This window comes from Trachurus japonicus, chromosome 14 (genome assembly GCF_045865225.1).
Source record: "Trachurus japonicus isolate A0001 chromosome 14, Traja_1.0".
Lineage (NCBI taxonomy): Eukaryota > Metazoa > Chordata > Actinopteri > Carangiformes > Carangidae > Trachurus > Trachurus japonicus.
In genome coordinates, this window is record NC_140920.1 from 26570960 (window position 1) to 26592462 (window position 21503).

The 21503-nt window shown below is 42.7% G+C and overlaps 3 protein-coding genes across 4 annotated transcripts; 1 reads left to right on the forward strand and 2 right to left on the reverse strand.

Moving 5' to 3' along the window:
- Nucleotides 1-330: 330 nt before the first annotated feature.
- abhd11 (abhydrolase domain containing 11) lies at nucleotides 331-7417 on the forward strand. The gene is made up of 6 exons (XM_085798659.1): nucleotides 331-594; nucleotides 2178-2313; nucleotides 3225-3398; nucleotides 3600-3770; nucleotides 4474-4655; nucleotides 5303-7417. Exons 1-6 carry the CDS (start codon nucleotides 467-469, stop codon nucleotides 5436-5438), a joined length of 927 nt encoding a protein of 308 aa, XP_085654785.1. The 5' UTR covers nucleotides 331-466; the 3' UTR covers nucleotides 5439-7417.
- Nucleotides 7418-7494: 77 nt separating this feature from the next.
- Nucleotides 7495-13233, reverse strand: bicdl2l (bicaudal-D-related protein 2-like). Its single transcript, XM_085798658.1, has 6 exons — nucleotides 12498-13233; nucleotides 11676-11795; nucleotides 11427-11585; nucleotides 10011-10096; nucleotides 9778-9898; nucleotides 7495-8265 (listed from the first exon to the last, which is right to left on the reverse strand). The coding sequence occupies exons 1-6, from the start codon at nucleotides 13020-13022 to the stop codon at nucleotides 7927-7929; spliced, it is 1350 nt and encodes a 449-aa protein (XP_085654784.1). The 5' UTR covers nucleotides 13023-13233; the 3' UTR covers nucleotides 7495-7926.
- Nucleotides 13234-16174: 2941 nt separating this feature from the next.
- sumf2 (sulfatase modifying factor 2) lies at nucleotides 16175-20949 on the reverse strand. Of its 2 annotated transcripts, none has more exons than XM_085798662.1 (9): nucleotides 20738-20949; nucleotides 20506-20650; nucleotides 20304-20418; nucleotides 19439-19483; nucleotides 19199-19349; nucleotides 18838-18893; nucleotides 17650-17734; nucleotides 16516-16657; nucleotides 16175-16423 (listed from the first exon to the last, which is right to left on the reverse strand). In XM_085798662.1, exons 1-9 carry the CDS (start codon nucleotides 20790-20792, stop codon nucleotides 16327-16329), a joined length of 891 nt encoding a protein of 296 aa, XP_085654788.1. In that variant the 5' UTR covers nucleotides 20793-20949; the 3' UTR covers nucleotides 16175-16326. The 2 variants fall into 2 exon arrangements, with proteins under 2 accessions (XP_085654788.1, XP_085654787.1); XM_085798661.1 differs by having other exon boundaries at nucleotides 20506-20653.
- Between the last annotated feature and the right edge of the window lie 554 nt (nucleotides 20950-21503).

The following is a 21503-nucleotide window of genomic DNA, read 5'->3' on the forward strand; positions in this document are numbered from 1 at the left end:
TTTTAGATTTTCTGCTGTTGTCCTCTGTTTCCCACTCTTACTCCACCATGCACAGTCTACTTTCTGTACCCCTACATTTATCTTGTAAATTTTGTATTTACTCGTTAAATTTTCAGGATATTATGAACTGATAAACTGTGATATATGCTGATAGGTTAGGATTTTATCAGTACTTTATGTGGCGCTTTTATATTTACTAGCAAGACAGTGATGCTAAATAGAAGGTCGTTTTTTTTTTTGCTGTAGCCTGGAAGACGAAACTCAGGGGAAAGGCCACTTCGCCTTTTGCGTCCTACGTCATGACGCAGCGTCACCCTCAGCTGTTGACAGCTCGGAGCCTCCTTCAGTTCAATCTCGACCTCCAGCGCTCCGTGCATGTTGCCTCCCCGAGTCTCGGCTGTCACCGTGGCCGTCTTTAACCGCACATGCAGTTTGTCGCCCGCCCGGTAACGGAGCAGCTGCTGCCATGAGCGCCTTGTGTCGCCTGATCCAGAGAGGACTGCTGCAGAGCGGCCGGCCGTCGTGTCGTTTATCCCAGGGACAGCAGCATGTCTGCGGCGTAGCTCTCCCGGTCCGGACCGCCAGCTCATCCAGGTATCCCTGCTAGCTTCCCCTGCTAACCGATGCCCTCTGCCCGCCGGGGCTGCAGCGGCGGAGCGGCGCCGGGTCGACCGGACGGCCGCTGCGTCTCTCTCTGCATGCAGCCGCTTATTTAACCGATAGAAATGAGTCGCCATGTCGTGACGTTGCATCTTTATTAACCGTGGAGTGGAGAGTTTCCATAGAGGACATTCAGACGCCTGGTTAGCTTCACGGTTAAACCTGCAGATGTTACAAAGAGGATTTCATACACCGTTATGAGCTCTCTGTCATATTTGTGCAGCTACATCAAGCGGCCGTAGCTTCCTATTATGGTTTATTGTTGCTATGCTACATGTGTGCTATATTATTATATTATCAGGAGGCTATATCATCAAACTATGGCCCAATTGACCACCTATTGGTTTGTGTTGCTGGGCCCCAATTTACCCCCATTACACATGGCACTTCACTGCTTCCTTACACACCCAGAGGCCAGCTAAGTAATAGGCTACTGAACTGATTATCTGATCAGTCTATACACTAGTTGACAGAAATGTTATTGATCATCAATAATGTGTAATAACAACGTTTTTAATTGTAGTGTGGAGGACATTGTTGTCTGGACCAGTCCTGAGTTGCATCTGTTGGAGTGGTGTTAGGACACTAAGGGCTTTGTAGAGATGAAATGAACAGCTTTCAGCCAGTGTAGATTTGATGGAGGCTGAGGCATTATGAAGCAACACTGCTGTAAAAACATCACTTACTGCAACATCTCAAATGGGAATATTTGCCAGTTCCCTGGTGATTTCAAACCCAGCATTTGAGGCTCTTTCACAGCTGTTCAGTCAAGACAAAGTCACTTGAACACGTTCACTCAGTCTCCAGGTAGTGATGGTGCTCATATTTCACTGTTTTCTCATCCTACACACTGAGAAATGAATTGCTTAAGAAAGAGAGACATGATCAGACCTGTTAATGAAGGGAGAGGTGTGGGTTTTTCTATGATGGAATATTTAAGTAGTGTTTTAAAACACTATTTCACAAGTGAGCTTAATATAACCTCAGTAAATTGGGTTTTATTACTAGATTTCTACACGGTCCATTTTCCAGATCAGTGCCATCATAAATTGCTCATCAGATAATAAGGAATAGACTCTTAATTTATGTTGGATAAAGTATTAATTGTTTCAGGTTTTTTTTTTAAAGCAAAATACATTTTGTTTTCATTTTCCAAATGAGTTTTGTTGCTTTTCAAAGTTAAACATGGCAGTTAATTTGGCAGATTTATTTTAGTAATCTCAGCTTCTCAACCACATGTCACATTGTCATGACAAAAGACAACAGTAACTGCTGCTGTATTATTCTCTAAGGTGGAACCAGCAGGTGGAAGCAAAACATTTCCAAACAAAATGTTTCACAAATCATGTGGCAGCGCCTGATATCCTGTTCATGTTTGTTCCTGATAGATTTGTCACTTTGCATAGTTTCATTACTGCGATTTATCACTGCTGCTGTCTGAGGCAGTGACATTATTCTCACCACAGACACACAGAGGTTCAAACTAATCAGCGTGGATGTGTTTTCTCTCTCCTCAGCTCAGTCAACCTGACCTACGATGTCTTCGATGGGAAAGGGGAGAGCACCCCGCTGGTGTTTCTTCACGGCCTTTTTGGCAGCAAATCTAACTTCCACTCGATAGCAAAGTCCTTGGTGCAGCGCACAGGCCGAAAGGTAATGCAGTGATGAAGACGTCACATCACCCCCTGTCTGTTGTCACAACAACAAAAAAATCAGTAACACTTTATTTGATGCTTATCTCTATAACACATTATAACCATACTCATAATGAGTTATAATTCAGTTATAGCACTGTATAACTTAAGCACTCATAAATTATCATAATGCTTTATAACAATAGTCATAACACACAATAAAGCATTTTATCATGACTTATAAGATCAGGTATTATAATTCATTCATTCATTATAATTGTTAGTAACTCGCTAACAATACTCACATAATAATAATAATGCATTATAAATATAGTTATAATGTTTTATAATTGGCTTATAGACATGTATAACTATCATTATAAACACTCATATATTATCATAAGGCTTTATACAGTAACAATAAGCATAACACATCATAGAGCGTTTTATAATGGCTTATAAGGTCAAGTATTATAATAGAGTTATAATGCTCTATGATGTGTTATGCTTATTGTTATAAAGCCTTATGATCATTTATCATTGATCATTTAGTTATACAGTGCTTTAACTGCATATAACTCATTATAAGTATGGTTATAATGCGTTATAGAGATAGGCGTCAAATAAAGTGTTACCAAAAAAACAATTGGTCTCTGTGTGTTTGAGTTGGTTGTGAGCAGCCTGACACTGGCCCTGTGATGAAAGCAGGCCTGGGAACATACAGTCAACCAGTGTGTTGCCAGTTATTTGATACAAACCCTCTCCTGCTGTAATAAACACTGACAGATAACCAGCTCTGTGTCCCGGCCTGAACAATCCAGCCTTTGTGTCGGCTGTCACTTTCCTGCTCCGACGCCAGAACGCACCTGACTGCTCTGTTGCCTCTTTACCCCCCATTCCAAGTGTCCTAACTGTCCTTTGACCAGTTAGGTGCTGACTGTAGATGCCCGTAACCACGGCAACAGCCCTCACAGCCCGGTGCTGACCTACGAAGCCATGGCCGGGGATCTGAAACACCTCCTGGCTCAGCTGCGCATCGAGAGGTGCGTCCTCATCGGCCACAGCATGGGAGGGAAGACGGCCATGACCACCGCTCTGACACAGGTGAGCGCCGGAGAAATGTCACCATGAATTTATCATGACGCCACCACGGTCCCTGACCTTTCCATCTGCTCTGGAATTAATCATCTACTGTACACTACACACAGCTCTACGTTTTGTTGTCTGTTTGTCCTTGGGGGTTTTCCTACACATGACGTCAACTTGTTTTCTTTTTCCCCACAACCTGTCTCTCTGTGGCCGTAGCCTGGTCTGGTGGAGCGGCTGGTGGTCGTAGACATCAGTCCAGCTCAGACCACCACGCGCACCAACTTCCGTTACTACATCCAGGCCATGCAGGATGTGAAGATCTCCAGTGACATCCCACGCTCCACCGCCAGGCGGATGGCGGAGGATCAGCTGCGCAAACTGGTCAAGGTCAGGAACGTTCTTTCATCACACAGTTAGTTAGTCAGCATCCACGACAGCTGTTCTTCAATAAATTAAACCTGCAACACAAGTTTCTTTTTTCCACAACGGCGTGTTTGTCTCCCAGGAATAAACTTCATCTTTTCTTAATACGTTTCCTATATAAACAGTCAAGCTGCTGCAGCTGTTGTTGGGTTTTTTTGGCCATTTGAGGGCAGCAGAAAAAATCTCTAAACAAGGCACTGACTAATAATTATTCAGGAATGTTGATAAGCCAACCTGTTAACGAACATACTGTTTACATATCCTCCTAATCCATGGGAAGATAATCTTATATCCAGTGATATTCTCATCTTTTTAGCTCTGTTTTTGGTCTCCACCAGCTCCTTTAGGACATACCTGACTCTATACAGTAACTGCAGTATGCTCAGTTTTGTTCCTCACTCACTGGAACAAAAGCAGGTCATGTACAGACAAAAAGTTTCTGGAGCTGTTTCACTGCAGACGCCTGCCTGCAATGGCAGAGGACAGTCAAAGTGAACCTGAACATTACAGGCAACAAAACCAAAGCAATGTGTGAAATCAGTTGTCACTTCTCTATGTATGACTCACTACAGGTCAGGCATCCTCCGTCTCATACAAGTAGCTGCATGCACCACTATAGATATAGATATAGATATAGAACCATTTAACCTGAGCCTCCGTCCTGCAGGAGCACTCGGTGCGTCAGTTCCTGCTGACCAACCTGGTGGAGCAGAACGGACACTACGCCTGGAGGGTCAACCTGGAGGCCATCTCAGCACACCTCGAAAACATCATGAGCTTCCCCAGCTTCGACAACGTCTACGACGGACCCACGCTGTTCCTGGGCGGAGCCAGTTCTGCTTATATCAGGTACACAACACAAGCCAACACAACACAACACCGCAGACAGACTGCTTCCCTCTGCAGTGATGTATAAATCTTGTATATTCACTCAAAGTGCTGCAAAATGTAGAATGAAAAGAAGTTACGTAACCTTGCACACGGAGGGTTGTTGTTGAGCTTGTCACGCAGACTCACAAACCTTGAGTCTTTTGTTAACTGATTTGATGTCTCCATGATCATAGCAAAAGGTAAATTCCACACTCTGCTTTCATAATGTGTTTTTTTCACTGTTGCTATGCAACAGTTTGATCTTTCATAGGTTTATGGAAAGAAGCCTGTGACAAAACAGGAAAGTCATTGACTGTAACCTCAGTCGATCAACCGTGTGTCTGTAGAAAACAATGAAGTGAACGTCAATCACAAAACAGTATGGTCCAGTGTTAGACAAAGAAAGAAAGAAAAAATAAATGAAAGAATGGATTTAATTGAAATTACAAAAAGAAACAGAAAATAAAAAATTGGCTTAAATACAAAAGAAATAAAAGAAAAAGACAAAAACAGTTCAGATTTCAGATGTTATTACCTTTATTTTAATATGTACTATTTATGTACTTTGATATGTGCTCTGCCTCTTTCTACCTGATCTCATCCCTCCTCCTCCATGTCTCCACCAGCTCTGATGATTACCCAGAAATCCAGAGGCTGTTCCCCGCCGCAGACATCCAGTACATCCCGGACGCCAGCCACTGGATCCACGCAGACAAACCCTTAGATTTCATCAGCTCCATCAGCTCCTTCCTTCAGTCCTAGCTGCCTCCTCTCTACACCTCTGAACTTTTTTTTTTAAAGCTCAGCACCTCTGAGCGTCGGCTCGCCCTAAACCAAGGTGAGAATTCAGCAGCTTCAGCAGCGAGCGAGTGGAGTCATTAACGATGCTAATGTTTGCAAAACACTGGACCAAACTCGCCCTTTTACAGCAGTCAGTTCTTACCTTTTAACAGTGTCAAATTTAGTGTAGTGTGGTGTAGTGTAGACAAACTTTTCCTTTTGTTTAGTCTCTCTGCCAGACAGGTAGTGTTACTAGATGGGCTGGTTTCTAGGTGTGTTTTGTAGATCAGTAGATAACAATGAAAAATATCATAACATAATGGGGCTATTTTGGAGGCGATACTAATCCAAAGAAACTCTCATTTGCACAGTGCTTTCTTTATGTTGATATATTTATGCCAGTATAATAGAGTAAGTACAATCTAGGACCGCTGACATGGACCAGCAGTAAGACGGTTCTGACATCACTGGAAGGAAAAAGAAACACATACTGTAAATCGATGGAGAAGGGAAGAATGTGCAAAGCAAAAAATAGTTTCTTTGCCAGGGGGAGAGTTTGGTATCACGTGTCAGGAGGCTCTCACTCTGCAAAGAGGCTGTAATATAGACTCTATGTACAGATGGCTTGTTGTAGAAATTTTAAAATAGAAATATATATATAGTATATATATATTATTTTGGTTTGGATCTTTTTAGTTGTCCCTCATCCTCTCCTCTGTGGATCTGCTCTGTCAGAGATGAGGAGTTTACAGGTCTGCACTGGTTGTATTTTTATGCCAACGCAATCATGGATGAAAACCAAGCTGAAACGCTCCGAGTGCAGTATTATCACAATCTGTTTCCTGAACATCTCAGGTTACAACTGAATATGCTCGTCATTATACTCTTCTATTATCCCTCTGTCTGTCTGGCTGTGTAAACGTGTCTTTGTATTTGCTCAGTCCAACCAGTGTTTTGATGAAAACCTGTTTTACCGATTTTATTCTCTGTATCTCACTTATCTTTACGACTACTGTAAGGCTCAAGGCTCTATGGGTATTCTCACAAATATATGCTGCAACAATGTACCTTGTTATCTAAATAATCGTAATAGTGTTGATGTCATTTCTGTTTCCATTGGTTTGAACAGTAACGGTCCAGTAGTGAAACTGCCATCCGTGTGAATCAGCAGGGTGTTGTGTAAATTTGTATGTGCCTCTTTTGTCGAGAGCTCCTTTTTCCATTTCTGTAAAACTTGATAAAAAAAAACAAACTGACAGACATTTTATTCTAAGAAAACAATAACAGATTTTGGATTGGCAGCTGGGTTGCCAGTTATGTGTGTGAATTTTCTCACAAGGAAGCTTAAACACATGAGGGTGTATCCCTTCATGATGCCAGATGTTTACTACAATCAGTGTTTTGTGTTTGTTGGGTGTGGATAAGGAAGTCTAAACGGCTTTAAATGACCAGAATTAAGTTGAGAGAAACTCTTATTTAATTCTTTTTATAAAGCAGAGAAGCTCCTCCTCCTCCACCGCACATATGTGTGTCGTGTTGCACAATATGAGTAGATTGTTGGGGGGGGGCGGGCTGGGGGATGGGGGCTGGGTGGGTTGTTGTTGCTGACATTTGAATGCAGGTCCTGCTTCAGCTTCTGTGGTTGTTCCAGTGGGTCTAAAAGGAGCTCGGTGTCTACGTTTATAGCAAAGTGAACTAATTCAGTGACAGGTTTGGAGACTGTGATCATCTGTTCAGGATTGTATATTGTTTCTGTGTGAGCATGCCTTTCTTCTTGTCATCATCTGTGACTTTGCTGTGCTGCATACGTCTCGGTTTGTTCCCACCACGGTGGCGCTTATTCGAAATAACGGCATATATACATTTTAAATGTGTGCAAGACGCGTATAGGAGTGGATTATATATTATTGAAAATGTACAAACTGATATTATACAATAAAACGGCAAAACTCCGCAACAAAGTTTCCTTTTTTTTCTTTTTGAATCTTGATAAGGTGCAGCAATGACTAAATAAACTCAGTGAGAGATAAAAGCTTTTGTATTTGCTTTTCATTTATTTACAGTATGACAACAAACAATATTCAAGAGATCAAGTGTAAACAGTTTTAAACAAATACATGGCTCGTTCATAATCAGTTGTTATGTTTAATTTACATTAAAGTCAAAGATCCAGGACGTGTTCCTTCAGGGCTCCTCCAGATGTTTCGCCTCTGTTTACACTAATTATTGCACTAATAAAAACTTGGATATGGTTTCTCTTCAAAGATGATCTGACCCCACTTCAATGTAAAATCCAGATGATCCAGTGTCCACATCATACTTCACATCACACAGCCTTCTACTGACAAACTGCACCGTTTTTGCTCAGTGAAGCTCAATTGAAAACAACCAATCGACATGAGGCCAAACACATTTTGTCTGGAGCTTGTGCATCATAAGCAATGTACAGGAGTGCAAAGTTACCGCTGCTTCAGTCCAGGGATACAGACTGGAAGCCGTCGTCCATGTGAGACTCTGTCTCGTCTCCTGGACGACTGGTCCTGCCCCTCTTCAGCTTGTCCCTCCAGGTCCGTTGGGCAGCAGGAGGCGTGCTGGGAGCTGGAGCGGCAGGAACCGCAGCTCTGGGCATGAAGATTTGGTTTGAGTTGGTGGTGGGAAGGGTGGGTGTAGGCAAAGGGAAATTGGACGGCCTCTGAAGCGGTCTGTTGGTTCTCCTCAGGAGCCCCAGGCCTCGGGACGGCTTCTTCTGGGCCTGCTCCGCCTCCTGCTGGGCCCTGACCTGCTGCTGGAGAATCAGCTGAAAGTCCTCCTGTGACAAATCAACGAAAACAAGCAGGATGTTACAGCACGAGAAATACTGAAAAAGTAAAGCCAGGGAGAGTCTGCAGAGGAGGATGTCACATCAAATACATATCAATATATTTTTTCCCCCTTTCAATGCAAGATGAATTTAAAACAAGGATCTGCTATCCCCATGGCTCTCTGTCATCTATTTTACAAACATTATCATGTCCATTATGACAAACAAATGAATTTGCTATTTATGTATTATGGATGAGTTCATAGTAATTAAAATGAATCATTTGTGTTTGTTAAAGGCATAGTTCAACAGAACATTATGAGAGTTGTTTTCGAGGCAAATGCAGAGACTGTTTGTGGAAAAACTGACCCCGACGGGAACGTGCATCAGCGATTTTGCATTAATTTACCTTGAAAACAACTCCGTCTTGTACAACGTTCCGTTATTATCTCATAGCGTGGTGAATGTACAGGTCACAGTAGTTGTTGGATTGTGTATTTGATGATTGTGTATTTGATTTGATGAGGGAAACCAAAAAATCCCATGAGCCACTGTAGCAGAGCTCTGAGCAGGTCAATAGGTAAATTTGCCAAAAATGTTGAACTATCCCTTTAATCATAGTGAAAATTATTCCACTGATTTAGTATGATTTTTATTTTTTTTCTATATCTCAACACAAATCTTTTGCTTTGCCTCTTTTATTCAAGGTAATAATATATTATAAATAATATAAATGCAGATGTTAAAGAGGAAGACTCCAAGAAAGTACTGGGTGAAATATAAGATTCACTGAGGCAGTAGGAGGCAGGTACATATTATCTGAAAGAACGTCAGGATGTCACACTGACTCCATCATCCACCTTCCTCCAATAGCCGAAACCCAGAAAAACACTATAAATTACAATCACAAGTATCAGAATATTTTTTGTTAATTACAGGATAGAATTTAAAACACCACAGCAAACTGAGATCCTACACATAACCTGTCTCTGTGCAGCAGAGCAGGTGACTCAGACTCCGCTGCTCTCACCAGGTCTCAGTTTAACGCAGCGGGGAGCCGAGCATCACCAGATGAACATGTGGGCCTGAGGCCAGGACGCCGTGGCAACACACCAACTGGCTCTACACTGCATGTCCTGTGTGTGTATATCTGTGTGTGTGCACGTGAATTTTAATTATACTTTGTGTGTGTTTCACGACCCAACACATTATCATAGTGTATTTAACACTAATTAGGTGTGTGTGTGTGTGTGTGTGTGTGTGTGTGTGTGTGTGTGTGTGTGTGTGTGTGTGTGTGTGTGTGTGTGTGTGTGTGTGTGTGTGTGTGTGTGTGTGTGTGTTCCTCACATGTGAGTGTCCTACTTTTCTATACTGGCTGAGTCTCTTATCTTCACATTTTTCCACCGTCTCTAATTTGCTCAGTGTGATGTTTTCATGCACTCGGTCACACCTCTTAGTTTTTCAGTGTTTTTCTTTATGTTTGTGTCTCTGTTAAAGATGAAACCTTTAGGTCCTGTTTACCTTCCAGGCCTCGAGCTCCAGCGACATCTCCAGGCGTTTCTGCACGGCCTCCAGCAGCTGGTTGTTCAGCGTCATCATGTCCGTCTTGCTACGCAGCAGCTCGTCCTCCATCGCTTTCTTCCTACGTAACGGAAAGAATGACACATTTCTCAGTAGTCTGGAGATGTTTCCCAACTTCCTTTTTTATCTTTAAATCTTGATTCATTGATTCCTCAGAGCTGAGCGTCACTCACTTCTCTATGGCTTCGTCTCTGTCCCGCAGAGCCTGCTGCAGGACAGCGCTGTCCTCCTCTCCTTTTCCTTTTCCACCTTTGACCTCCTTTGACGAGAAAACAGAGGAGACCGGTTATGTTTTCTTTTCATTAATGCTTCCAGGATTCAGATTTAATCACACTGTCACTCACACACGTCAGGACTTTATCTGACACACAGAAAATACCACACAGACCCAGATGACTGATACTGTCACCTGTGAACCTGTCAGACCACATAGCTAAGCTTTTACAGTGAGGTGGGGAAATTAGGGGAAGATGTGTCATTATGACTCCTTTTTGTCACATGTGCATAACTATCAACACAAAGGCATCCAAACTATAGGGTTTCTAATATTTACCTACCTTTCTGACATAATAAATTCCTGTCCTACATGTTAAAAGTTCATGGTAACACTTTATTTGACACCTACCTCTATAACCCATTATAACATACTTATAATGAGTTATAATTCAGTTATAGCACTGTACTGTACAACTATAGTTATACACTCGTAAATGATCATAATGCTTTATAACAATAATCACAACACACTATAAAGCATTTTATCATGAATTATAAGATCTTATGTCTTATGACTTATAACGTTAGAATTGTTAGTAACTCACTGACAATGACCACATCGATAATGCATTATAAATATAGTTATAATGTGTTGTAATTGGCTTATAAATGTGTATAACTATCATTATAAACACTTTATAACAATAAGCATAACACATCATAGAGCATTTTATAATGGCTTATAAGGTCAAGTATTATAATAGAGTTACAATGCTCTATAATGTGTTATGCTTATTGTTATAAAGCCTTATGTTGTGCCTTATGTGTTTATGATGATGGTTATATACGTTTATAAGTCAATAATAACAATATTTATGATGATGTGGGCATTGACAGCGAGTTACTAACAATTACAATGTATTATAATACCTGACCTTATAAGTCATGATAAAATGTTTTATAGTGTGTTATAATTATTGTTACAAAGCATTCTGGTCATGTATAAGTGTTTATAACTTATACAGTGCTGTAACTGCATTATAACTCACTACAAGTATGGTTATGTGTTATAGAGAAAGGCGTCAAATAAAGTGTTACCAAGTTGGGTAAATTATTCTGTGTTTGATTTGCTGGTTGGAAGCTCCTTGTATCTGTATTGAGCTTATATGGTCAGATTTTGCATATAAGTTGTAAATCAGAATTGATTTAAATCATTTCTGACCTTTGCCTTGTTTTGTTTTGTTTTGTTTTGTTTTACAAGGATGTGAAAAACAAACACTCCTCTGCCCACTAGAATAAATTCAAACTGAGATTGCAGGCAGAGCGTGAGCAGCTTTATCAGAGTGCATGTGGGTGCAGCAGCTCTCTGTCACCTGTTTGGTGTGGCTGATGGCCAGTTGACGGGCCACGCTCTGCAGCTGGGCCAGCGCAGCGTCCAGCCGCTTGTCCCCGGCGGAGGGTTCAGGTGAGCTGGACTCAGGCTCGGTCAGCGGGCGCAGGAGCCGCAGAACCGACAGGACCTCGTCTGTGACCTGAGGAAGAGACGGGCAGAAATAAATGCTGATGATCCTTGCAGAGGTGGGGGGGGGGTGTATAGCGGTGCTGTGTTGTGTGACCTTTACCCTCTCTCTGTGTTGGCTCCAGCCCGGTCCGTCCCTGCTCTCCTGCAGCTTGTCCACCTGGGCCTTCAGCTTGATGCTGCGTCTCCGCGACAGCTCCACTTCCCTGCGGACCTCATTCAGCTGCACACAGTAAATATCACATCAGCACATTAGAACAGCACCACTTTTACTTTTTTTGTTTTGTTTTTGTTGTGCAAATAACTGCACGCCCGCACACACACACACACACACACACACCACTGAAAGCACCACCTCATGACATTTTACACAATGTAAACAGAAACTGATAATCTAGTTTCCTGGGTGAAACTGTGGATAAGAAATCCAGTCGTACCGGCTGAGGTGTTGTTCAACACACAAACACACACACACACACACTCTGCAAACACATTCACAGAAACACACCGAGATAACAGTCAAATGAAAGCTGTTGACTCAAAGTGCGAGGAGTTATTTCCCACTAACGCTGCCTCCGTGTCTGCAGCCTTCATCACAAATCAAGTCCCGTCCTCATCAGCTGATAAAGAGTCTCAGTGTCGAATCATAAAAGATGCTCAGGTGATCTGCACCGAGCCGTCAGGGTGTGATCACAGCTCTTTATGCTGTAGGACAAGATTTCCTCAGCTGCATTTTTAACTTGCTTCAAGTGTGAGATATTTCTGCATGACAGTTGAGACAGTCTCCTCCCTGTATAACAGGTTCTCTCACTGTCTCACCAACCTGTCCCAGACAGATATAAACAACACTTTCTCCTTCAACTTTAGAAAAATATGCAATTTTACAATTTATATATACATATAAATAGACAGACTGTCATCCCACCGTCTCTGAGACATGTCCCAGTGTCCTGCGTCTGCTGAGCGGCCTGCCGTTCTTCAGCAGGTCTGGTATGGTCCCATTAATGAAGCTCTGGTTCCCATCTTCACCGGTCAGACAGATTGTCACCGGGGAGTCCCTGGACCCCTCTGTGCTCAGATCGCCTGGAGTGTCTTTCTCCTCAGAGAGTGTGGACACATTGTCCTCCTCAGCAAGCTCCTCTTCACTCATATCTTTTAGATTCAGCTGAGTGATGAGGATCGAGCTGCTGCCGGGCATCAGATCGGCACAGCTTCCTTCTCCCAGGCTGTCACAGTCCAGATCCTCCTGCTCGGGCTGCTCCAGCTCCAGCTCTGGTTCTGGTTCTGGCTCTGCCGGGACGACCGTGGTCCGGTAAGACGTGAACCTGCTCCTGAGAGAGCCCATCTGTCTGTCCTCCAGTCGGCTCAGAGAGGAGTAGAGCTGCTCGCTGGAGGTGACTCGTGGTCTCAGCCTCTCGTTGAGGACTGAGAACGGCTGAGAGTAGTCCATGGTCTTGGTGAAAGTCTCAGGCAGAAAACAGAGTCAATGAAACCACCTGCAGATGCTGGAAGAAGACTGTGTTCATTAAAGAGCTGTAGATGAAAGACGAACACACACACAGGTCAGGAGGAGGGAGGATGACACCGACTCTCTGAATGTCTCCAAACTGGTTTTTCCTGAACGGCGTGCGTCTTCACAGGGACACGACATGACATGATGTGATGTCACCACAGGCTTGCTGGCTTCACGTGGTCCGTCTGGCTTCTTCTTCCTCCTTTTCAAGCACTGCGCAAACACATGACGCGCAAACATACCAGAGCTGCAGGGCAACAAAAAGAAGGGGAGGGCTTTTCACCTTGTGGCACCAGCACATTGTTCAGGCTTGACGCAGATAACCCCACTTAGACTGGCAGTTTCATTTATAATTAGTGTCAAGGGTAATTTAACAAAGACAAGTTGATGCTTATAAAAATAAGCCAGTGTGAAAAAACCACAACATAAGTCACTGGTTTATTTTTAGAATACAAATGCTTTGGGGAAAATACAGGCAGTCTTTCCTCCTAGTTGGGTAATTTTTTGGTAACAAACGTCCTACATACATGATCAGTGATGAGTCATTGGCACATCCTGTTTATAACTGAATACTGGCTGGTGCCTGCCGGTTGGTTTAATTCATTATTCACAGACAGATGGGAGATGATTTGATTTGAAGGCAGCAGATAAAAGCATAACGACAGAGCCGCACCACAATTATCAAACATCTTACTGTCAATTAAACAAAATGTTTCCTGCTCATTTCCTCACCACGGTGTTCCGTCAGTTTTACATCGTCGGACTACTGAAATTGCTCTCTGTAATGTGATGCTGTGTCACGGTGGTTCACAGTTGTGATGTGTGGAAATAAAGCCTCAACTTTGCATAATGTCCCATAATTCCTTGTGCTCTATCCTCTGTGCTTCAAAAACACAGTTCAAGCAAGTGGACCCACAGTGCGTCATAGCGTCATAATGCTGCATGCTGATTGGTTCTCTGTTCTCCATCATTACCTTCAATATTGTAATAGTAATTTGGGACCTGCCTAATCAAAGTATGTACAGTAACAAACCCTGCCTGTTCTGGGATCACATGCTGTTGCGTTGTTACTCTTATGTGGTGCAGACGTATCATTAAAGGGGACATAATATGGAAATATCACTTTTTTAAGCTTTTCTTCCAACCTCCAAAATGTGAGAATTGACAAAAAAAGCTGTTCCCTCAGTTGTCTTCGAAGTGATGTAACTAGGATTCTAATTTGCATAACACCCTACCTGGTACCAGTAGAAGGGGTGGGGCGGGGCAAGCAGCGGTTCATTTGCATTTAAAGGGACAGGCACTGAAACCAGCGGTTCTGAACAGGGCTGTTTTGAGAGGATGAAAAGAGCTGTGATGTTTGATCCTTGGGGTATTTTGACCAAAGCATGTCACAGACATGTCTTTAAGACACCTGGGAACTATTTTAATTTGTGGAAAGGGGGCATAATATGTCTCCTTTAAGTGATTTAATCAAGTCAATCTATTATTCTGCCCCCAAGGCTGCGCTGCAACAGTAATTAATGCTTTAATATGAGATTATGTGATGGACTATTTTTTCAGATGTAAAGTGCAGACACTGACTTAGCCTAGAAAATAAACAGTGCAGCAACATGATAATTCCTGGTAAAACAGAGAAATGACTTTTATTTTGTTTTTACAGCTGTGACTTTACTATTGTTGACTGAATGTAGCAAAACTGCCAGCAGAGATGACCATACTTATCAAGAGTTGGTTTGCAGTACCAAGTGGTTTATGTGTAAGAAATATTTTGACTAAATAAGTAATAGTGAAGTATTTATACTCATTCATTTGTGAGCTTTAGAGGTGGTGGCAGTTGAATGTTGCAGTTAGACAGAGCCAGTTTCAATGTCCCCACATGTCCAAACTGTATGTTACACTAAAATCCACACATCCCTCTAATTTTATTGTTTCTTTCTTTTTCAGTACACGTTTAAATATAAATCTTGAGTTGCAATTTCAGAGATTAGTTAACAAATCAAATATATTATGGAATACGCTCACATTATATGGCTACATTTTGTTGGGAAACTGTGCTTCATGTGAACAGTGGAGGAGCTCAGTGAGACATCGGGGTGTTGAGAGCTGCTCGGTGGCGACTGGTTAAAAGCATGTTGTCATGTTGACAATGCCTGATGCAGTGATGGCTGGTTTGCCTCCTGACTGTGCCGATCTGTACTGCGTGTCATCCCCCCATTCTCTCTCTCTCTCTCCACTTTCTTGTCACTCTCCACTATCCTGTCAATTAAAGGCAAAAATTCCCCCCAAAATATCTTTAAAAACAAAACAAGGTAACATCAGGATGTTCAGATGCAGTGAGACAGACACAGAGCTGTGGAGCCAAGGTAGAAATTGTTGTTATATAAACTGTCACACTGTGCTGCTGTTGTGTTATGTTGTGTTACAAGAACAAAAGTGACAGTTCTGACGTTGCCATGTGAAAGTGTTTGACAATGTGTCGCTAACAAACAGTACACTGTGTGTGTGTGTGTGTGTGTGTGTGTGTGAGGTCATCTCCAGCACAGAGACGAGGCTCAGTCTGACAGCGGCTCTCCACTCAAACAAACGCTTATAGAAACACTTTATCTGTGGTGTTTAACAGACTCAGTGGGCTCGACCGGCCACTCGCCATGAGAAAGTAAACACAAAGACAAAGACAGGATTAGAGGATCCTGTCACTAAACCAACAGACCAATTTACTCTCCAGTCACATAAAACAACAACAAAAGATGGATCTCAGCATGTGGAGGGACAAACACCAGCACCGACTGTCAGTGTCCTACTTCTTCCATCCAGTCAATAAACTGTGTCAGTTCCAGTATCTTTTTGATTATTAGTCTAGTGTGCGCTACAACGTTATTAAAAAAAGAAGAGGAGTCATTTAGTGAGAAAAAGTTCATTTATTTATTAATGCTATCTATCTGTAATGTTTTTTTTTTGTCCTTTATCAAATTCAATAAAAACAAATCTAAGCTCTCCACAGGAGAAAGTTTGTTCCTACAATCTGTTAGTATCATCGTTCATTCATCTTTAATCTTAGTCATTAAGATTTCATTGGTCCATTACCGCTGTCCTGTTCTTTCTCGGCTTGAAAGTCATTAGATCCATTAATAATCCATCAATAATCCATCCATTATTAACACCTGGGTCAAACAAACACTTGATCCAGATGAACACTACTGTCCTTAATATTCCTGTTTGTCTGTAAACTTCCTGTCTGTTGCTACAGCTCTGGTTTGTCTTTCTTCTTGTCTTGTCCATTGTTGGCGACACACCTGAAGCCCAGGTTATCGGAGGCGGAGTCAGGAGTGTTGCCCATCCTGCAGGACACACAATCACAACCCTCAGGACTGCTGCTCTGTTGCTCTGTAGTCTCTCTAAACAGTCTTTGAGTTATTATTCATTAACCTACCTGGTTGTGACCCGAGCCTTGTGATTGGCTGAACCGTCCACCGTGTCGATCCAGGAGGCGCCACGCAGGACAAACATTGGCTGTGCTCCAGGAAAGGGCGTGGCTGTCCATTCCCATGTGTTTCCCATCATGTCGTACAGTCCTGCAGGCACAAGCAACTTCATAATAGTCTTATCTTCAATAAAAATAAAGGCATTCTTATAATATCAAGAAGTCTGCAGCAAAAATAACCTTTTACTTAGATCTCTGTTACAGCGCAGTGCTTATAATATTGACAGTTAGTGATGGGATCGGCAGTTCTTTTGCCTGTACTGAATCACTAGAATCAGTTCCTTAAAATGAGTCGTTCAAAAAATTCGTTCACCGAATCACTCTCCCCCCCGTCAGACGTTACAGTCGTCGTCATTCGCCACATTCAGCACAGTATGTGAACCTGAATCACGTCTGCAGCAGCAGTTCTCTGGTGCAGGTTCGCGAATCACCAGTGAGTGACTGAGTAACAGCTTCCCCAGCGGCAGTTCTCTGTGTCTGCAGTAGGTACGCGAATCATGAGTGAGTGAGTGGCAGCGCAAACCTGAATCACGTCCTCAGCAGCAGTTCTGTGTGTCTGCAGTAGGTTCGTGAGCGAGTGGCAGCGCGAACCTGAATCACCGCGTCAGTACGTTCACGAACGACACGGAGTGAATGGGCGGCCTCAGCCCCCAGTACAGTGAACGACGCGCACAGAGAGTGAACTGGAGCTCAGTCCCCAGTACAGTGAACCACGCGCGCAGTGAGTGAACTGGAGCCCTCAGCCCCGACTGTCAGTGAACGACGCGCACAGAGAGTGAACTGGAGCTCTCAGTCCCGACTGTCAGTGAACGCATCACTGAACATGCACCGTTCCCTCGCAACGAGAGTCTCCGCCACCAGATTCGCAAGTGATTCAGTGATTCACAGACCACACAGCAGTTCCACTGTCGGCCTGCACGCTGCTGCTGAGCTCAACTACTGAACTGAGAAAGGAACGAATCAGGTCAGGAAGTGATTCTAGTCAGTACGTTCACTTAAATAATTCGTTCCTTCGAACGAATCACTCGCGAACTACACAACACTATTGACAGTTTCACTCGTGTTATTTCAAAGGTCAGATACCATAGCTGTTCTGAGGGGGAAATGCTGTGACAGGAGAGACGCCATGGTAACCATCCTCTGCAGCGTCTCCATCTGGAAACGATCCCTATGATACAGACAAGAAACACTAGTTATTACAAAGCACAACTACAAAGCGACAAATGTTTCAGAAACTCACTTCTTCTCATGACTTCAGCGACACAACTGAACATTTTAATTGTAATTTCAGGACCAAGTAGGAAAACAAGCACAGCACTGACTTTAATGGGAACTACAGCAATTAACTATCACACCTAAACCATGGTTCTGCTGTTCTGTTTGGCTTTCACCCATAGACTGTAAAAAGAATGGACGTAGCGTCCGTGACGTCACCCATTGGTTTTGGGGAGTCGTTTTTGTGACTCAAATAAAATTATGGCGGCCTGAACAGCGCCATGTTGGATTGGCCGGCCGAGAACCCGCCCACTGGCCTCGAAGCAGCTGTCCACGGAGCTGCTCGGACCTGTCACTCAACGTTTCCGCGCCCTAATTGGCCAGAATTCACCCCCCTCAGAGTGTGTGCGGGGGTAGAAACTATCGGTTGAGACGAAAAAACGTTCTGACACCAGGCTTTTAACATGTTTACTGAGGATGTAAAGTCGGCGATTTTAACACGGGGGTCTATGGGGAATGCTCCCTTCTGACACCAGCCCCCAGAGGAAGTCGAGGGGATTGCAGTTTTTTGAACGCGGAAGTGAGCTTCACTTCTCAGACCGACAACTGCCCCCTTGCTTTCACCACATACTCAGTCACTGCTTGGTGACAAATCATTAACCCTGTCCTGCCTGCTGTGAAGGAAAATGGTGTTTGCTCCTTTTTTTCTTTGCTGATGCCTGAGACTGGAGGACATAGATAAAAATTCAATAAGAAATTTGTTGCCCACTGATTTCAACTTTTTTTGTGTGTGTGTGTGTGTGTGTTTTACTAGAGTGACCCCTGCTGTTTTAAAACAACACAATTACATTTAGATATGGGTCTTATATAACTCAGACCTAAGAAAATCCAATCATCTTATGTAGACATGAATGGAAAACTATCACATGATAATGATAGCACTTTTTTTACAGAAACATTGCAGTGAATCTCTTGTTACTGCTTCTTATGAGGATTACTATATACAGTATACTGTGCTAATGCTCATGCATATATGCATTACTGTAGTGGTCTGACCTGCCACAGGTTGGTTCTGTTGGCCTGGAACTTGTTTCCCCATGGATAGGTCCGACCTGAAACACAACAGACAGGGAGGAGATAAGAGCACAGAAAATTAAATACAAATTATTATTATTATTATTATTATCATATAATTATTGAGTTAGGTGGTGATGGAAACTAATTCCTCTCTCTCCTCTTTTACTTGTGAAGACATGAAGACATTGGTGGAGGTCAAGAGCCGATACAAACTAACTGTCAAAATTGTACAAAGCTATATTATTATAATAGTTATTATACTAACCAAATGCAGTATATAGTTCTGGACCCCACTTAATATTCTACACGTTCTATATTCAGTGTATATTAAAAAGTGTACCTTGCAGCCCCCCACGTGCAGCCCACTCCCACTCCTCCTCAGTGGGCAGTCTCTGTCCCCTCCACTGGCAGAAGGCCTGAGCATCATTCCAGCTCACCTGAACCACCGGGAAGTCCAGGCGCTCCCGAATGCCTGACCCTGGCCCTGCAGGCTGAGTAGCAGGTGAATGAGGCATGATGGGAGATCACAGAATATGGTGGGAAAGAAATTACAAGTCCAAGGCAAAACACGGGGTCTCACCTGTCTCCAAAACACCCGCTCTACAGGCAGCCACCAGGGAGCAGACTGGATGGGAAACAGTGAGGTCACAGTGGAGGTTATTCACAAGGCAAAGCGCTTCACAGTTTTGGAAAAACAGTGGAGGTTTACAAGGCACAGAGGCAAACAGGTGTTCTCTACTGACAGGTCGACTGGTGGCATCAGTGTAGAAGTAACAGTGTGTAGCCCTTTAACACTGCCCAGTGTTCAGTGATTTTCAACCTTGGGGTCAGGACCCCACATGGGGTTGCCTGGAATTCAAATGGGGTCGCTTGAAATGTCTAGTAATTTTTTTTTTTCAACTAATTATTATTCTTTTTTAAATTATGATTAAAAACACCACACACAATCTTAAACAATTGTATCTATACTTTCACTTTCTCAAATATAAATCGAATTAAAATGCAGCATATAAAACGGCCGCGATCACGTGACTGCACATCATCGCGGGGTCGCCAGGAATTTGTGATGTCAAAATGGGATCAAGAGCCAGAAAAAGGTTGGGAACCCCGAAACTTTAGGGGTTCAAAACACATTGAACAGATGCTCATGAACTCCAGCAAAAAACCTAATAAAAGCCTAAAGCCTTCAGCCCAGGGATATTCAGCTTTGTTTTGGAGGTTTAACAGGAGTTTGCATCCTGTGGTAAATCCTCTGAGATCATAGGTATAAAGACTTCTCTTGATGGTTGACGAGGAAATGTCAAATTACAGTTGGCAGTTTAAGACCTACGTATCTATTATTATTACCTAAAATTGAATGTGTTGTAACACAGACAGGACTGTACTGTATAGTGCACATTAGTTTCAGCTTCATCCTGTGATTAGAGCAGAAAACCTCCCAGTACCTCAATCTTCTGTGTGACTTTGCTCTTCAGCTCCTCGGACACAAAGTCCTGAAACACAAAACTCCAGCCAAAGGTCTCAGCTTCAGTTTTGTACTTCTGTGCTCTCACAAAGTCTCTGTGGAAAGTGGAGACGACACCAGTGGCTTTAGAATAATATTTCAACATATCATCAATAATTTTATCAAGTATAAATATTTACTACCTGAAATCCGCATTAGTGACAGGATATTTGTCCATTTTAAAAGGCGCCACTGTGACCTCCTTGGTGTGTGACTCTCCATCTCTCCCGTCAGCTGCTCTGGTTCCCATCAACATCTTTCCTCCTGGTATATTCAGCATCTCATCTGCTGCTGTGGATCATGTTAATGTCACATGTTAATATGGATTCATTCTCGTTGGTCTGATCAGAAACACACAGGAGAGTGACTTCTTACCTGCAGCTGACAGTAAACACACAGCAGAGATCCAGCACGCGACAATCACGTTCATTTTCACCACGTCGGTCTGAGCCAACGCTCAGTTACACAACACAACTAGATATAAAGTCTATACTACACATTACAGTACCAGAGACCTGGCAGCGACAGCTCCTAAACTTCACTGTGAACTACACATTGTTCTCCTTTTGCTGTCGGACACATTTCGTGGTCGCAACGGAGAAGGTGCAACGATCATTAGGGTCCGTGTGGAAATAGAAGGGAAGGTTCCGCCTTTTTTTTTTTCTTTTTAAAGGGTTCGTTTCTCGACTTGAATGTTTTGTGTTATGTCTGTTTTACATTTGAAAAAGGAAGGAAAAAAAGATAATGAACCTTTGTCAAAGAAACCATTAACTTTGGATTGAACTGACATGTTATAAAATCCAATCGCAGGGCATATTAGGATGCACTATGTCAGGCTAAACAGTCACATTTCGTTTTCAACATTGAAGAAAGCAATTTGGATTACTGATACATCAGCCTGAGTTGCATTAATTAGCTGATAAGTGAAAGCTAACATCCATGACTCAACAGATATTTCATGAGTTTATTCTGTAAGTTTTGTATGTGTAACTTGATCTGTAAATTAAAGCTCATACTTCTAGAGGAGTATACAGGTAAATATTTTGCTCTAAGACTTAGAGCATAGCAGTGGCAGAAAACATTAACACTTGGTACCATAAGTGTTGTATTTCTGTAAATGCACTTGTTTCATCCGACCACT

Excerpts from the sequence above, each read along its gene's own strand:
- bicdl2l (XM_085798658.1), bottom strand. The coding sequence starts at position 13,022 with ATGGACTACTCTCAGCCGTTCTCAGTCCTCAACGAGAGGCTGAGACCA. Across the intron at positions 11,586-11,675 it reads GGAGCCAACACAGAGAGAGG|GTCACAGACGAGGTCCTGTC; the intron begins GTAAAGGTCACA and ends TCTCTTCCTCAG. Across the intron at positions 10,097-11,426 it reads CCATCAGCCACACCAAACAG|GAGGTCAAAGGTGGAAAAGG; the intron begins GTGACAGAGAGC and ends TTCTCGTCAAAG.
- sumf2 (XM_085798661.1), bottom strand. The coding sequence starts at position 20,792 with ATGAACGTGATTGTCGCGTGCTGGATCTCTGCTGTGTGTTTACTGTCA. Across the intron at positions 19,484-20,303 it reads AAGTCACACAGAAGATTGAG|TCTGCTCCCTGGTGGCTGCC; the intron begins GTACTGGGAGGT and ends TTTCCCATCCAG. Across the intron at positions 17,735-18,837 it reads ACAGAACCAACCTGTGGCAG|GGATCGTTTCCAGATGGAGA; the intron begins GTCAGACCACTA and ends TCTGTATCATAG.
- abhd11 (XM_085798659.1), top strand. The coding sequence starts at position 467 with ATGAGCGCCTTGTGTCGCCTGATCCAGAGAGGACTGCTGCAGAGCGGC. Across the intron at positions 2,314-3,224 it reads TGCAGCGCACAGGCCGAAAG|GTGCTGACTGTAGATGCCCG; the intron begins GTAATGCAGTGA and ends TTGACCAGTTAG. Across the intron at positions 4,656-5,302 it reads GCCAGTTCTGCTTATATCAG|CTCTGATGATTACCCAGAAA; the intron begins GTACACAACACA and ends TGTCTCCACCAG.